Source organism: Candoia aspera, chromosome 1 (assembly GCF_035149785.1).
Source record: "Candoia aspera isolate rCanAsp1 chromosome 1, rCanAsp1.hap2, whole genome shotgun sequence".
Lineage (NCBI taxonomy): Eukaryota > Metazoa > Chordata > Lepidosauria > Squamata > Boidae > Candoia > Candoia aspera.
The window spans coordinates 219,886,410-219,904,112 of NC_086153.1; the positions used below are offsets into that span (position 1 = coordinate 219,886,410).

Consider the following 17,703-nt stretch of genomic DNA (forward strand, 5'->3'; position numbering starts at 1 on the left):
TCAGAGGGAGGGGGAAATAATATGAACTGGCTTTTACAAAGCTGATACGGGGTTACTCATTTATTTTCTGCATTTTATGTCCCACCGGTCTTTTTTAAGAGCTCCAGGTGGCTTAAAAAAAAGTGTCTCCCGCGAGTCGAGCGGCATTCCCATGATTCCATGGATGCATCTGTGGTTTTCTTGTCAGCGTGGGGATGATTTGGCATTACCTTCTTTGATTTTTTTTCCTCAACGATTCTACAACTCTTCCATCACTCTGTATTCACCAAATCTAACCTGTTTAGCTTCTATGAGATCAGCCAGAATTGGCTAGGTAGTGCCACTATGAGCAGGACACTCCTTGAGATGACTTTGAGTCAGTTGCTTTCCTTGCCCCAACTCCCTTACAGTGTTGTACAGTAGTGGGGTTTAAATCCCCCCAGGTGGCTTACATAGGGGTTGCTGTATCCCTAACAACCACGTGGTTGAGAGAAACTGATGGGAGATCTCCTAGTGAACTTCATGATCAGTGGAGATTTGAACCTGGGTCTCCTTCTCCAGTATCTCAGTATTCTGCCTTGCTGGCTCTAGAAGGAATATAGAAGTGGTAGTCCCAATATGGCTATGACTGCATGAGAAGCTTATTCACTGACTTATAAACTAGCCACATGGACTGAGGTCATACAACATGCTGGACTAAAATATAACTGGCCAGTTGTGGTCCGGGACCAGTACATTATATGCATATAGCTAATTCAAAGAAGATACTAAATTTGGGAAGACTGATGCAAACATCTAAGATAATAAAGCTTTGCAACAGGAAAACGCAGAAATCCAGTTTGTATTAGAAGTGATACCTGTTATTACACCAGTTTTAAAAACAAAAGCTTTGTTGGGTCACACCCAGTGCTTGTCTTGTTTACAGAAGTTTATCAGATGTCATCCAAGAAGCTTGTCACAATTATCAACTGTAAAGCATTAATCCTCTTCCCCTTTTTCTTCCTACAGTTAGTAGTTGAAGCTTGTTATTTTTCAGGAGATAGTGAACAGCCTTCAGGACTAGTAGCCATTGATAATATGCTCCTCTATGAATTTGCCTAACACTGTTTTAAACAGTGGACCTAAATGGATGCCCATGTCTACTGCTCCTATTTTCATAATTAAACTATGTGTTGGGTAAAGGATATCCTTTTGCCGGTCTTGAATCTCCCAGTTTCATTAATGAATTATCAAAGCTGTAACGTAAGTTAAACTTCTTTGTTCATGCCTTGTTCCCATGCCTTGTATGAGTTTACTTCTATTGTGTCTCCCCTTGCTTGCTTTTCTTATAAGCTGAACAGTCCCAAATATTGTAATCTTGCTTTATAGGGGAACTGTTTCAGTTCTTATCACTTTGGTTGCCCCTCTTTGGTTTCAGTGTTTGGATCTTCAAGGAAAATATTTTATTATACTTAGGATTTTTTCTTTCTTCTTTGAAACAGACATGGGGGTAAGCTAGCATTAAAACATCTACCATCGTTCTGATATCACAATGAGAAGCATTATCGCATAAGAAATCAGTTTCCAAACTGATGAAATTGATAATAACCAAATGACTTTCAATATGGCCCTTAATTGTAGAGCTCTTACTTATTCCTATTTTCTTCCTTGTTTTTTCCAAAAATCTATCCCAGTTATTAACAAATTGTTATTAATCCTGCTACCACCTCAGAATATTAATGAATTTACTTTCATGCATCCTGTTTTCTTTTTTTAATATAATTTTTATTGAAGAAATTTCAGTACAAATATTAGAAAATATGCCGCCCAGAGTCACTTGCTGAGATGGGCAGCTATAGAAATTGAATAAAAGAAAGAAAGAATAGTGAATAAGTAAGGAAGAAAAGAGAAAGAAAGAAAAAGATTATAAAGAAGCAGCTTCTGACCGTTTTGACAGTAGTTATAAATGCATTTATATTTTGCCCTCTCTCTAAAGTTACCTGTATCCTGTTATTTTCAACCATAACTAATTAGGACCAAATTAATTGATATTTGTAAGTGATATACTTGACATTTGATAATTTCAGTTTTAGTGGGCAATGTTGCTTCATAATTGTTGCTGATTGATTATAATATAAGGAGCTGCTTGCTTGGGATAATGCAAAGACCTATTTAATTTGTGCTTCTTTAGTCTGATGGATAACAGTTCTCTTCAGATAGTGATATATCTATACATTTTACTTGATCATTTAACAGGATGGGCCCCAAAGTAGTCTAACTTAGTAATTGCTGCCCCTCTGTGAAATATGCTGCCCTTAGTCATATAGCCCCACACTCCTATCTTTCCACAGAGTAATGAAGGCTGTCTCTTTAACATAGCATTTGGAGATGATCTGCAAAATGCAGAAAATATATATATATGCCTGAGAGTGAACACAGAACCCTAGCCTTTGATTTATACTAGTGAAATAAAAATATATCAAAACCAGTATTGCTGTTAACAAAGGAAGATACATTTTAGTAGAAGTAGTAATGTCTATGAATTTGATATTAAAATTAGCTTTGGTTAAAATATATCTCCCATGGAAATCTGATATATAAATAAATAAATAAATAAATAAAATCTGTGGATTTTATTAGATGAAATCTATTTATTGCATCTTGCTTAAACTGTTGCTTGCCATAAAATATCTATGGTGTTGTTACTTACTGAAGATAATTATCTTGTCTGCCTTTTTTCCTTTCTTTCTGTAGTTAATGTTACATGAAATGAAGCCACTTCCTGTGGATTCTAGAATATTGTCTCTGACTGCTCAGATTACTGAAAGCCCTGATCAGGATATTCCCGTGTTGCTACTAAAGTTAAAAGGTGAATTGAATAAGATCCTTTAGGCACAGCAGCATAAGGTAAAGGTGTTGTATGTGCTGAGCCTGCTATGCCATGATTAAATGTCGGGTTCAGTATTCTGTTACTGTAGAGGTATTTCCACTGGGATTTCTGGAAAGGACATTTGTACGTACAGAGAAGAGATTCTGGTATTACAGAGAAGAAAGACTTGATCAGCATGGGAATTATGAGGTTGTGGTGAATCTTGTCAGTACAATAGCTGTAGGAATGAATGTACTGTTGGACAGGGACCATGGAATTGCTCAAGATCTTGTAAAATGTATTTTAAGAAGTTATGTTGACATAAAAACCCTCAATGGATACATAAACCTCTCTTTTTCTTTGTCCCCCATTGTTTTAAATTAGATTAATTTCATTTTAATATATGTTTTTAATTTACATGATCAGTCTTGATGTTTTGTGTATTTACAAAATTAATATTGTTATGCAGGGCATAAGATGCTGGAGGCAAATAAGGAAAAGGGAAAAAAAATAATGCTTCAGGCATTAAGATTGGAAACCAAAGGGAAGAAGCAGGAGCTATCCATATGTTTCTTATTCAATAGAATGGATTTATTTTATAACAATATTCATATGACACACTGATACATAAATTAATAATAGGATAAGAATTAGAGTGGGTTTCTGTATCTTTAAGTTTTCCAAGAAAGAATTGTATGATATGTATTATGTAGAAGGAGAGCTACATATACAACATGTAGAAGGAAAGCCATGTGGTAATGAAAAAATAGGAATTTAGTAGCACCTTTTCATTTCATTAAAAGTCATAAGCTTGATCAACTCCATGTACCTGATGAGGTGAATACAGCTCATGAAAGATTATACCTTTTAATATAATTTTTACTCAGAAAAAGTATATCAGACTCCTTTTGATAAGAATTAGTATCCAATCTGTTAGCAGATCAGACACATATTGGCTCGATACACTGATCCATAAACTGGTCAGCCACATTTTGGCTGTGCTGTGCCCACGCAGTCCATGTTGTGAATTTATAGCTCAGAGTATCACACAAGCCTAGAAAATCAGGTGAATTAAGTAAATCAGGGTTATTTTAATCATGGTAAGCACATTATATAGGGACACGGTAGCGTTGTGGGTTAAACCACTGAGCTGCTGAGCTTGCCGATCGGAAGGTCGGTTCGAATCCACGTGACGGGGTGAGCTCCCGTTGCTAGTCCCAGCTCCTGCCAACCTAGCAGTTCGAAAACATGCAAATGTGAGTAGATCAATAGGTACCGCTTCGGCGGGCAGGTAACGGCGTTCCGTGTAGTCATGCCGGCCACATGACCACGGAAGTATCTACGTACAAATGCCAGCTCTTTGGCTTTGAAACAGAGATGAGCACCGCCCCCTAGAGTCGGACATGACTGGACTTAATGTCAAGGGAAACCTTTACCTTTAAGCACATTATGCAAATAGTATGAACAAAATGAGACAAAGAATAAACCACAGTAGCAATTCAGTCAGAGAAACTATCGGTTGTTAGAGGGCTGCTTTCCAGTAAAGGACGTTATGGCCAAAGTTGGTTCATTCTAGCTGTGCAGAATAAGGAAGTCTTACCCTCTGATTACAGAATTCCAACTCAAAATTAGTCTCCTATTACAGTCTTATGGACACTGTTCATATGTGTTCAAAGCATTTTCTCTTTGGCTAAACACTAAATGTTATTTATTTGCATTCTATTGACTCTTGATTCATTTTATACCATCCCTTTGACTTTTTGACTGCCTTCCTTTTCGCTCTAAAATAATTCATAAGCCTTTTTGATGTGAATTGTATAGCTTGCTTTTTATATTTATCTAGCAACTGGTCACCTCTACTTTAGTAACTGATGTTCCAAATCGTTATAACCTTATTTTGTGGTTTTTGCTATGCTCCCTTTTGACCTGTCTTACAGCCTGCTGTACTTGTTATTTGTAGAGGGATCAAAACCTAAGCAGTTTAATTTTTTCTTCTTAGAAATTTTAACGAGTGCATCCCCTGGAAGTAATGAATTGAAGAAAATTAAACAGGACTTATACTACTGTGATCTAGTTCAGTACTGTCTACTAGTCCTTAAGCAAGATTATACAAAAGTGCCTGGAAGCTGGACTACTGCTGCCCAGATAGCAGAGATATTAAGGTAAAAATACAGCATGGTTACACAGCTGTAGTCCTGACCTGCTCTAATAGCTCTACTTGCAAACTACAGAGGGGAAAAACAATTATTTTTCTTCTTAGTCAATGTTGTGTAGGTCTTGAGGTGAAAACAGAACATGAGGAGTTTTACAGTAAGCTGCTTCCTTCTGCTACGGACAGCCTCCTCTTCTTGGGAAGGCGTTTGCAAGCACGATTCATCCGGGCAATCAAGGTATTTGAGCCATTTTGTAATACCTTGACATATTAATGTACAAAACTGTTAATTTAGGCAGGTGAGGATTCCCACTTCCTCTAATTCTGGCATAAGTGACCCTGAGTTTGCATACTTTCTGTGGTGTCAGGACCCAAGACTGTTATCAACACAGTGCACTGTCCCTTTCTGATAATGCTTGATAATACTCTGCTTGATTATAGGGACTAGGAAAATGTTGAACTTAGGCTAGTTTGAGAATGCATCAGCACACAGCTTCATTAATCATTTATTCAGATTAATAGAACAAAGAACGTGAAAGTGTAGCAATTATTAGACCTGCCTCTGGTTGTAGACTGACGCCGCAGTTAATATTGCCAAGACAGATTGTCATGAGCACCGTTGAGCTGAATGCATCAGCACAACGACACACATGACAATACCTCGGAAACTAGAGGAAGGGATTTAAAGATAAGCAAAGCACGCACAACAACAGACACAGACCCCGAGGAGAAGGGAACGACCCCGGCCGGATGAACCAGCCATTAGAACACAAAGGGGGAAGAAAGAACGACAAAGACAGGGCGGATCACGAGGCACACCTGAAGCTGTCAGCAGGAACGCAACGGATATCGCCCAGCTGACAGCAATCACCGGCCGGAGGAAGAAAACGATTATGAGCGAAGCCCGGGGCACCAGCAGGGGCCCCGCGACCCCTCACCTACCGGCAATGAAGCATACAGGACTTGAGGGGATGACACAACCCAAGGTGGGGGGGGTGCTGACCGGCGCGGGCTATTTAAACCCCGCACCGGCGCGCTCCCTTCACTCTCAGCTTTTTCTAGCTATGCACTATGCTGAAATAAACCTGAACCTGCTCTTCCCTGAATCAGTGTCTGTGTTTTACTCAGTAGTAGGCAGCGCATGACATAAAGCTGAGAGTCATAAACTCAGCCTCGCCAAGCCCCACCGGACAACAACGAGCCGCGGGAGGAACAGACGGCGAGAACACGAGCGGAGAGCAATGGAGCCGACGCGTCGCAGCCAGGACGGGCGAGCTGCACGGCGAGAAGCGGAGGAGGACCGACAGAGGCCAGAGGCAATGCGGACCCCAGGAGCCACGGACACCCTCCCGGCCCATCCCGAGCCTCAGCCCCACCCCCGGAGGGAGGCGGAGGCGACCCGACCACGGGAGGGAGCAACATACCTCCCGAGACCCGCGGAGACCTCCCCGTCCCACATCGCACCCCAGCCACAGGCGTGGAGCTTCAGCCCAACTGCAACAAACGCGGTGGAGGATGGAGACGCGAACCAGCCGATTCGCTCCCAAGTCGAGGGAGCTGACCAGCGGACGGAAATGCCTGAACCCCACCGGTGGCCCAACTATGCGGAGACGCCAACCGGTCTGATCACAGCTGCGGCGCGGACCTCGGACCGAGAAACGCAAGCCAGACTCACGGCCATGGAGGCCCAACTAAGGGACCTCAGGACCATGCTGCAGTTGCTGATGTTCCCCATGCCTCACAGCAACATTCCCGTGCAGGTACACACCCCTATTCAAACCCCGAGCGGGTCTTGGCACCCCCATAGGCCAAGTGCTAACCAGCAAGCGTCCCCGGTGGACGAAGCCATGGGACGGGAAGCGAGGAGAGGGGATCCACCGAACACCAGGGCCCCAAAGGACTTCCCCATTTTCTTCGACGGGAACCCCGCGAAGCTGTCATTTTTCATCACAAATGCCAGGGAGTTCATGGGGCGGCACGGACACTCCTTTGACTCCGAAGCGGACAAGATCGCAGCCGTGGCGGTCAAGTTACAAGACAGGGCGGCGGACTGGTACGTCCAAATGTACGAGTCCAATTCCCCCGCCCTCTCTGACTTCCACGCCTTCATCACTGAGATGAAGCACTATTTTGAGGACCCGCTAGCCAAGGAGAGGGTTAAAAGCACACTTCAAGCCCTCAAACAGGGCGCACGAACTGTCGCGGACCACGCCCTCGAATTTAAAGCCCTCGCAGGGAAGATTAACGACTGGTCCGAGACTACCCTGCTAGAGATGTTCAAAAGGGGCCTCAACCGCGAGGTACTCCAATGGGCACTCTACTGGGACGACCCGGAGACACTGCAAGGCTGGATCTACCTAGCGGAGATAGCGGAACACGCGCACCGCACTTTCTTAATGGCGACGGCAGAGGACAAAACAAACACCAGCCCAAAGGTACCCGCGCCACACTTGGGGCCCGCCGGTCCCACGTATCAAAAGAAGAAGTTTACTCGCGGACCCTGCGCGAAGTGCGGAAAAATGGGGCACAAAGCGGCAGATTGCTTCTCCAACCGAACACTAACTAGCGCTCCCAAACCCGCACCGAAAACGACGTTCAAACCAACTAACCCACCGCCGCCCCCCCACCGCCAGATGACCGGAGCCACAGCGACACCGGACGAAGACTGGGACGCTTACTTGGCGGGGGAGGACGCCGAAGTCCCAGACCGGCCGGCGGGAAACGCTCCCCACCTGCCTTAAAACGCGCCGCGAGGCAGGTGGTGGAACAGGGGCGCAAAACACATAGACAGAGCGACGAAAGCTCCGTAATAATGGGGTCAATCAGGCTTTCCGTTGGCAACAGAGCCACCACGGCCGCGGCGCTAGTGGACTCGGGGTGCTCCAAGAACCTGATCCACCCCGACATAGTCGCCAAGCTCGACCTGCCTTGCCTCCCCCTCCCCACGCCGCTGGCTTTCCACCAGCTGGATGGCTCAACAGCGGGAGGGAAACCAGCCACGACGCAGACCGAGCCGGTCACCCTGCAAATGGGCACCCACACCGAGCGAACATCGTTTGTGGTAACCCACATAGGGCGGCCCATCGTAGTCTTAGGAATACCGTGGCTCGCGACCAACAACCCACGCATTAACTGGAAGACCTGCACCTTCCAATTCAACGACGGCGCGTACCGGGCGCCAGTTCCGGCGGGCAGGATCAACCCCACAGTGGGACGGGCAGAGGCGGCAGCCCAGGACAACACAGCAACCCCAGAAGACCTACCTGAGCAATATGCTGATTTCTCAGAGGTCTTCGGAGAAGAGGAGGCGGACCAACTACCCCCCCACCGCAAGACGGACTGTAGAATTGAGCTGCTTCCTGATATCCCCTTACCCAGGCCGAAGATTTACTCGATGACCCCAAAGGAGATGACAACCCTCCGGGAGTTCATCGATAAAAACCTGGATAGGGGTTTCATAGAGCCGGCATGCTCACCGGTCAGAGCGCCCGTCTTATTCCGGGAGAAAAAAGACGGCACCCTACGGCTCTGCACCGACTACCGGGGCCTCAACGCGGCGTCCCTATCCAATAAATACCCCCTATCCCTCGTGAAAGACATGCTCGCCCACCTGTCCACGGGTAGAGTATTCTCCAAGCTGGACCTTCGCGAGGCGTATTACCGGATCCGAATCAGGGAGGGGGACGAATGGAAAACAGCGTTCAACTGCCCCCTAGGCGCCTTTCAGTACAAGGTGCTGCCATTCGGACTAGCAGGGGCCCCGGGAGTGTTCATGCAGCTCATCAATGAGGTACTGCATGAACACCTGTTCAAAGGGGTACTAGTCTACATAGATGACGTCCTCATCTACACCCAGACGCACGAAGAACACGTAACCCTAGCCAGACAAGTCCTCGAGAAGCTAAGAAGGGCGAAACTCTATGCCAAACCCTCAAAGTGCGAATTCCATAAAGCACGCCTAGACTACCTGGGGTACCGAATCTCCGGGGAAGGCATAGAAATGGACCCCGCAAAAGTCGAGGCAGTGGTGAATTGGGAACGCCCACGTAACAGGCGCCAACTCCAAAGCTTCCTCGGCTTCGCGAATTTCTACAGGTCATTCGCACGGGGGATCGCGGAGATAGCCCTCCCTCTAACAGACCTCCTCAAAACTAAAGGAGTTGGGGACACATGGCGAGCCAAGAACCCAGGGACAGTACTAAATTGGACTCCCGCGTGTCAGACAGCGTTCAACAGGCTGAAAGCGCTGTTCACCACGGAGCCAATCCTCGCACATCCGGACCCAGAACAGCCGTTCGTGGTCCAAGCCGACGCCTCAGACTTCTCCCTGGGGGCCATACTGCTCCAAAAGGACCCTACAGGAATCCTGAAGCCATGCGCCTACCTGTCAAGGAAATTCTCGGAGACGGAAAGGCGCTGGCACGTATGGGAGAAGGAAGCGTTCGCGGTAAAATCGGCGCTAGAAACATGGAGGCATCTACTGGAAGGAGCCACCCAACCATTCGAGGTCTGGACAGACCACCGGAACCTCGAGGCCCTCCGGACGCCCAGACGCCTCAGCCCGAAACAGGTCAGATGGGCCCAATTCTTCAGCCGCTTTAACTTTCAACTGAAGTTCATGCCGGGCAAAAAGAACTTCCTGGCTGACGCCCTCTCCCGACTGCCCCAAGATGAAGAGCCCGTCCCAGATATGATTGGGACGGTCCTATCCGCCTCCCAGCTGGGGATGGCTGTGACCACCCGGAGCGATGCTCAGAAACAGCTCAACCCCACGTCTCAACCGACGGCAAGCCAACCAGCAACCAGACGGCACCACCCGTGACTGCCAGGAGGAATACGCGCGGACCTCACCGCCGCCCTCAAAACCGACCCCTGGCTACTAGCAAACCCCAACAAGGTGACGGTGGCACAGGACTTAGCATGGGGTGAAGGCAGAATATATGTCCCGGACTCGCAGCGCCAGGCGATCCTGCGCAGATCACACGACAGCAAACAAGCGGGACACTTCGGGTTTCTAAAGACCCTGCATCTAACACGACGACAATTCTGGTGGCCCGCATTGAGACGGGACGTGAAGGCCTACGTAGCGTCCTGCCCGATATGCGCTATGGCCAAACGGGCACCGGGTAAGCCCCCGGGACTCCTACAAATGGTGGCGGAGCCCTCCCGACCATGGGAGGAAATCTCCATGGATTTTATAGTAGATCTACCACCCAGCCAGAAGAAAACAGCCATTTGGGTGGTGAAAGACTACTTTTTGAAACAAGCACACTTCATCCCCTGCTTATCAGTCCCGTCCGCCCAGCAACTGGCTAAACTCTTCCTTATACACGTGTACAGGTTACACGGATGTCCCGTACGCGTGGTGACCGACAGGGGCACACAATTCACCTCGAAATTCTGGCAGGCTTTCCTAAAACTGATTGGGACCCAACAAGCCCTATCCACGGCCTGGCATCCCCAGACGGACGGAGCCACAGAGATCCTCAATGCCACCCTAGAACAATTCATATGCTCATATACCAATAACCACCAAGACGACTGGGTCGACCTGCTTCCGTTCGCAGAAGTCGCATACAATAACGCCGTTCACACGAGTACAGGGAAAACCCCGTTCGAAGTAGTCTCCGGGCGCGAGTTCGTACCCATACCGGAGCTACCGCAACCCCCAGGACCCCAAGTGGGTGCTAGTGACTGGGGACGGAAGATAGCGGAATCATGGCCAATAATCACGGCAGCGCTGAAGGAAGCACAGTCGGCCTACAAAGAACAGGCCGACAAGCACCGGCGCCAGCAACCGACATTCCAGGCAGGGGATATGGTCTACCTATCCACCAAATTCATGAAATCACTTCAACCCTCGAAGAAACTGGGGCCTAAGTATATCGGGCCGCTTCGAGTAACACAGATAGTGAACCCGGTAGCAGTACGCCTGGACCTGCCGCACAATCTAAGGAGACTCCACCCGGTATTCCACAGCAGCGTCCTGAAACCAGCAACCACCTCCCGATGGCACCCAAGCACGCCTCTGCCCTCCCCAGTGATGATCGACGGCCAACAACATTTCGACGTAAAAGAAATACTCGATTCCCGCCGTCAACGGGGCACACTACACTACTTAGTGAAATGGAAACACTTCCCCCACCCAGAATGGGTGGCGGCTCAACACGTCAAGGCACCGGACCTGACCCGGGCATTCCACACGATGTACCCCGACAAACCAAAGGGGCGCCCAGCCGAACCGGTCCCTAGAACACACTTCCCCCCTCGGGCCTCCCCCACCCACCCACCTCGCCCCCAGGGGAAGGGGCCCCCCAAGCCTGCGACTTGAGTAGACCTCCTCCCCCCTGGGACTCACCCTCCCCCCGCCCTCCCCGGGCCCACTGGGGAGAGAAGATTGGTCATAAGTGCATCGCCAGGGGGCAAACACCCAGGATGCACACATGACAACACGACGAACATCAACATAAACAAGCAACAAAACAAAAAGATAAGGATCCTACCTGGAGCTGAAAAGCACCCGACCAGCCACGCCTCCTCTCACGACGAACTGAGCACGAACAAGCAGGGTGTGGTTGAGGCATGCGCACTCGCAGGGTGTGGTCGAGGCATGCGCACTCGGAACACACCCAAAAGATGGACACGAGGTAGAGGGCGGAGCGAGGGTAAAAGCACTCCGGCGGGAAAAACAAAAAGAAAAAAGAAAAAAAAACTTTTGACAGCTCTCCCGGGAAAAACCGGAATGCCGGGGGGGGGGCTACTATTCGAAAGGGGGGCAGTATGTCATGAGCACCGTTAAGCTGAATGCATCAGCACAACGACACACATGACAATACCTCGGAAACTAGAGGAAGGGATTTAAAGATAAGCAAACACGCACAACAACAGACACAGACCCCGAGGAGAAGGGAACGACCCCGGCCGGATGAACCAGCCATTAGAACACAAAGGGGGAAGAAAGAACGACAAAGACAGGGCGGATCACGAGGCACACCTGAAGCTGTCAGCAGGAACGCAACGGATATCGCCCAGCTGACAGCAATCACCGGCCGGAGGAAGAAAACGATTATGAGCGAAGCCCGGGGCACCAGCAGGGGCCCCGCGACCCCTCACCTACCGGCAATGAAGCATACAGGACTTGAGGGGATGACACAACCCAAGGTGGGGGGGGGCGCTGACCGGCGCGGGCTATTTAAACCCCGCACCGGCGCGCTCCCTTCACTCTCAGCTTTTTCTAGCTATGCACTATGCTGAAATAAACCTGAACCTGCTCTTCCCTGAATCAGTGTCTGTGTTTTACTCAGTAGTAGGCAGCACATGAAACAGATGTTCTGCTGTTTTCTCTTTATATGTTTTTATTCTTTTTGCAATGTATACGTACTTATATTTTCAAGTAATATGAGTACTTGATATATAATTACAGTATTTCAGATAATTGAATCTGCCCATATATTTGCATGTTTGTGATAAAACAAACAGAAACTAATAAAACAGCATAATTCACTTCATTTCAGTACCTGGAAAATACATACAAAATAATAGATTTCACAAAATCCTCACACTGCACTAATTTATGGCTGTACAGAGTCCTGTAGCTTCCAATTCCAAAGCATAATAAAAGTATTCCAATTAATTTATCATTAATATTTCTTCCTCCCCTGACACTTAACCAAATCTGTTAATTTAATTTCATATATCAGCTTTCCTGAACCTAATATGGATCACATGTCTCATCAATCTCAGTATCATTACTAATAGGAATCATGCAAATTGCTGTCCAAAGCATATTGAGGGTACCAAATTTAGTAAGAGTAAAAATACACAGTATTCCAAGTGTTTAAGTTCATTGTGATACAGAGTACATTTTTGTTCACTAGTTATCGCTAAAAGACATGCTGGATCTTGCAAAGAAATAGATTATACTTGGTTGAAGCAGTTGCAGAACAAGAAGAGAAAAAGTTATTCTCTTTTTCTCTTACTGTGCCTGCATTGTAATTTAAGTTTCCCCCAGTCCTGCTTCCCCCCACCCTCTCCCAGCTTTAGAAGAATATTATCTGTTCAGCAAATGTAGCTTGAGGGTATAATCACTGTTTAATTTACATATTTTCAGGATTTTAATTGTAAGTTTTCCTTTATGTTTTCTTTAAGGATGAAGAAAGAAATGAATTTCTACGTTGTTTCAGGACAGTAACTGATGCCATCTGTTGGTTGTGTGGAGGTCACATTCATCTAGTAGAAAATGGTAAGGGAAGAAAAGCCTGGAAATTCATCATTATATATGAATGTTGTTGTGGTTTCTGATCAAATATTTCACCTGTGGTCTGCATTTAGAGGGTTGCTGTTAGTTCTCACTCTCCTCTCCCCTGAAAAAAAAATTAAGCATAGATTTAACTTCTGCTTGAAATAGATTTCCTGTTTTTGCCCTAGTGCTTCAGAATAAACATTTCCAGCAATTGCTGACCACTGATGATGCTGAAACATCAACCATGATTCTGTCACTCTTGCAGAATATTTTAAGGACCAATAGGTAAATATTTACTAAATTGTATCTTTGACATTAAAAAAAATAGATTGAAATTCGTCTTAAAATATGAATAATTTCTTTAGGTTAATTAGCTTTTCATCTTCATAATATCATATTCATCATTCTAAAACAGAGATATAGGATTACAGTCATAGTTTAAAGCAGGTGGTCCTCCACTTCTTTGACTGGTGGACATGTATGGAATGTTGGAAACGTGGATGCTTTCACAAAATGAGTGCTGGGAGAGGTGCTTCCCTGTTCACCCAGCCAGCTTTCATGCCTAAGGTGGGACTAGAACTCACAGTCTCCTGTTTTCTAGCCTGGTGCCTTCACCACTAGGCCAAACTGGCTTAGTGCACTTTTTTATAAAATATGGTTGTAGTTCTTGTAATCCTGCCCATCTCCCATCCACCATTTTTATTCCAATCTAATTTCATCTCTTTGTTGTTTTCTCAGTAAAGCATTAGTTCAAGTACATGAAAAGACCCTACACTTCCTTTTGGATGAACTTGTTTACAAGATTTCCTCTACTACCAATCCTGCCAGAGGAAAAGCAACCATTAAACTGTTACTTTTGATCACAGAATCTGATCCCCAACTTGTCACAACAGTGATTACCCGCTATAAAGGTTTGTCAATTTTTTTTGGATTTTGGAAAAATTCTAGAATAATAAATGTTGACACTGAACATTCCTTAGGGAGAAGTTAACTGTAATTCAGACAGTTTATTACTTTAATCAGTTCTCCAACCTAGCACTCACATTATTGATTGCAAAATGTATTAACTGTGTACCTTTTGAAACAGTAAATATTATGGATGAAGTCCTGTCACGGAATCTAGCACTATGTATAGTAAAGTATTTATAACTGATGTACATAATATTTATATACATCTTATAATGCTATAATGACATTGTAGGAAAGATAGTAGGCATGTTCATTCATTCATTCATTCATTCATTCATAATGAATTTATATTGTACCTTTCATCTATGTTCAGTGCAGGATAACATAGTTATTCTAGTTATTCCCCAAAACAATACTTCTAGTTATTCCCCTACCTGTGAGGTAGGTTGAGCTAAGAGTAAGTAGCTGGCCCAGAGTCACAAAGTGAAGTTCTGTGGTTGAGGGTGGACTTGAACCCATGTCTGCATGGTCTAGTCCAGTGCTAACAGCTAGAATCATATTAAGTGAAAACCTCTTCTAATTCTGATCAAATTGTTAATCAACATATGTCAAGGCTGTTAGTCTTTCTCCCACCAGGAATGGTTAATCAGATGCAGAAATGTCTGGTTTGAATTGTGACCAAGTGAAAGAGCATGCACTAGTACTCAATGTGACATCCAAATATAGCTGATGTCCTAAGGTGCATCCAACGGGCAATCATCCAACCAAGCTATAGATGTATCAACCTGCAGTTGAGCCATATGTATATATCAGTAGTTGCTTATTCATGATTAAGTAGGAATTTTAAAGATGCCTTCATCTGTTCCTTTAGTGACTTTAGTATCTTTCTCAGGATAAAGGCCTATCTGAAATTGGCTAGCTAACTTGCAGGATTACAATACTGATGGGTATAAAATATTTTTTCTTTTGTGTTAGCACTCTCCTGAGTTACTATATAGCGTTTCCCATAATCATTCAGGTTACTTAAACCTGGTTAAATTCTAGATTATTTGGGGGACATTGGATAGCATCTATTTCTTAGTAAGCTGATTGCTGCTGCTGCTGCTGCTGTTGTTGTTGTTGTTATTATTATTATTATTATTATTATATTTTTATCCCACCCTTTTTAAAAAATATTTTTGGTCACCTCAAGGTGGCAAACTGTCATGAGTGCCATTGAGCTAAAGTCATCAGCGCAATGGCACACATGACAATGGCAAGGAAATAGGTGAAGGGGTACAAGATAAGTAGCCATCAACCCACAACGACTAACGGCCAACAAACAATAGCTAAACGGATCACGGAGCACACCCAAGCCATCAGCGGCAATACAACGGGGATCGCCCAGCTGAAAGCAATCAGCAGAGGAATGGGAAACCTGATGATGGGCGATCCCGGAAACCCTCACCCACCGGCAGGGCAACGTATTGGACAAAGGGGGGTGACGTGACCGTGAGCGAGGGGGCGCTGACCGGCGCGGGGTATTTAAACCCCGCACCGGCGCGCTCCTGTCACTCTCAGCTTTTTTCTACCAACGCTGTACCTGCCCTGCAAATAAACCAGAGCCTGATCCGCGAACCAGTGTCTGAGTGTTATTCAGAGGTAGGCAGCGCATGACATAAAGCTGAGAGTCATAAACTCAGCCTCGCCGAGCCCCACCGGACGACAACGAGCCGCGGGAGGAGTAGACGGCGAGAAGACCAGCAAGATGAGGCCGGAGCGGCGCGGGCAAGGAGGGCGAGCCGCGCGGCAAGAGACAGAGGAGGACCGACCAAGGCCAGAGGCACCGCGGACTCCCGGAGCCATGGACGCCCGCCCCACCCGACCCGAGCCTCAGCTCCAACCCCAAGGGGAGATGGCGACGGAGGCAACCCGACCGCGGGAGGGAGCAGCACGACTTCCGAAACCAGCGGAGGACCCCGCGCCCCACATCGCACCCCAGCAACGGGCGTGGAGCGACAGCCCCACGGCGGTCAACACGGAGGAGGACGACGGAGACACCCATCAGACGGCGGAGGAAGCGGACCCGCGGCAGAGGGACGATGAACCCCGCCGGCAACCCACCCCCGAGGACGCGCCAACGGAACCGGCCCCAGCGGCGGCGCGGGCTGTGGACGAGGAGGCACGAGCTGAACTCGCGGCCATGCGGGCTCAACTGACGGAACTCCGGACCATACTCCAGGCGCTTATGCCCCCCGCGCCACCCAACGACGTCCCCGCACAGGCCCACACCCCGAGCGAAGCACCGAACCCACACGGGCCAGCGGAGGGTCAGCAGACGGCACAGGCGGCCGACACCACACCCCGGGAAGCGAGAGGCGGGGCCGCACAAAACGCCCGGGCCCCAAAGGACTTCCCCATCTTCTTCGATGGGACCCCCACAAAACTCTCGTTTTTCGTGACCAACGCTAGGGAGTTCATGGGGAGGCACGGACACTCCTATGACTCCGAGGCCGACAAGATCGCCGCCGTGGCGATCAAACTCCAAGACAGGGCGGCGGACTGGTACGTCCAACTGTACGAGTCCAGCTCCCCCGCCCTCGCCACCTTCCCTGCTTTCATCAATGAGATGAAAAACTACTTCGAAGACCCCCTAGCCAAAGTAAGGGCGAAAAGCGCACTCCAAAGACTTAAACAGGGCACACGCACGGTCCCTGACTACGCCCTGGAGTTCAAAGCCCTCGCGGGGAAGGTCAGCGACTGGTCCGAGACCACCCTGCTGGAAATGTTCAAAAGGGGGCTCAACCGCGACGTTCTCCAATGGGCCCTCTACCGCGACGACCCAGAAACGTTACACGGGTGGATCCACCTCGCGGGGAAAGCCGAACATGCGCACCGCACCTTCCTCATGACAACCACGGAAGACACAAACTATGCCGGGAAAAAGGTACCCGCACCACACGGGGGGATGGCCGGCCCCATATACCCAAAAAAGAAGTTCAACCGGGAGCCCTGCGGGAGGTGTGGCAAATTAGGGCACAAGACGGTGGATTGCTTCGCCAACCGACCGCCGACCAGCGCGCCCAAACCCACTCCGAAAATTAGCCCCAAACCACCCAACCCGGGGCCGCCCCCTCACCGCCGAATGACCGTGGCCACAGCGACACCAGAAGAGGGCTGGGACGCTTACTGGGGGGAAGAGGACAATACAGACCCCGACCAGCCGGCGGGAAATGCTCCCCGCTTGCCCTGAGACGCGTGGCGAGGCAGGCGGTGGGACAGCAACGCGGACCACCTCAACGAAACGACGAAAGCCCTGTAATATTGGCAGCAATTCAACTCTCTGCCGGCAACGGAGCCACCACGGCCGCGGCACTAGTGGACTCGGGGTGCTCAAAAAACCTCATCCACCCCGACCTAGTCGCCAAACTCGACCTCCGCTGCTTCCCCCTCCCCACGCCGCTGGCATTCCACCAGCTGGACGGCTCTACAGCGGGAGGGAAACCAGCCACGCTACAAACCGAGCCGGTCACCCTGCAAATGGGCACTCACACCGAGCGCACATCGTTCATAGTCACGCACATCGGACGGCCC

The 17,703-nt window shown here is 47.9% G+C and overlaps 1 protein-coding gene across 1 annotated transcript in view; it reads left to right on the forward strand.

Moving 5' to 3' along the window:
• The first annotated feature begins 2,712 nt into the window (after positions 1 to 2,712).
• Positions 2,713 to 17,703, forward strand: part of IQCB1 (IQ motif containing B1) — a 28,958-nt gene continuing 13,967 nt past the window's right edge. Inside the window, exons 1-6 of the mRNA XM_063288793.1 lie at positions 2,713 to 2,827; positions 4,827 to 4,989; positions 5,088 to 5,217; positions 13,128 to 13,221; positions 13,407 to 13,506; positions 13,960 to 14,132. Of these exons, the coding sequence (XP_063144863.1) occupies positions 2,716 to 2,827; positions 4,827 to 4,989; positions 5,088 to 5,217; positions 13,128 to 13,221; positions 13,407 to 13,506; positions 13,960 to 14,132 (772 nt within the window). The 5' untranslated portion in view covers positions 2,713 to 2,715. The remainder of the gene's footprint in view (positions 2,828 to 4,826; positions 4,990 to 5,087; positions 5,218 to 13,127; positions 13,222 to 13,406; positions 13,507 to 13,959; positions 14,133 to 17,703) is intronic.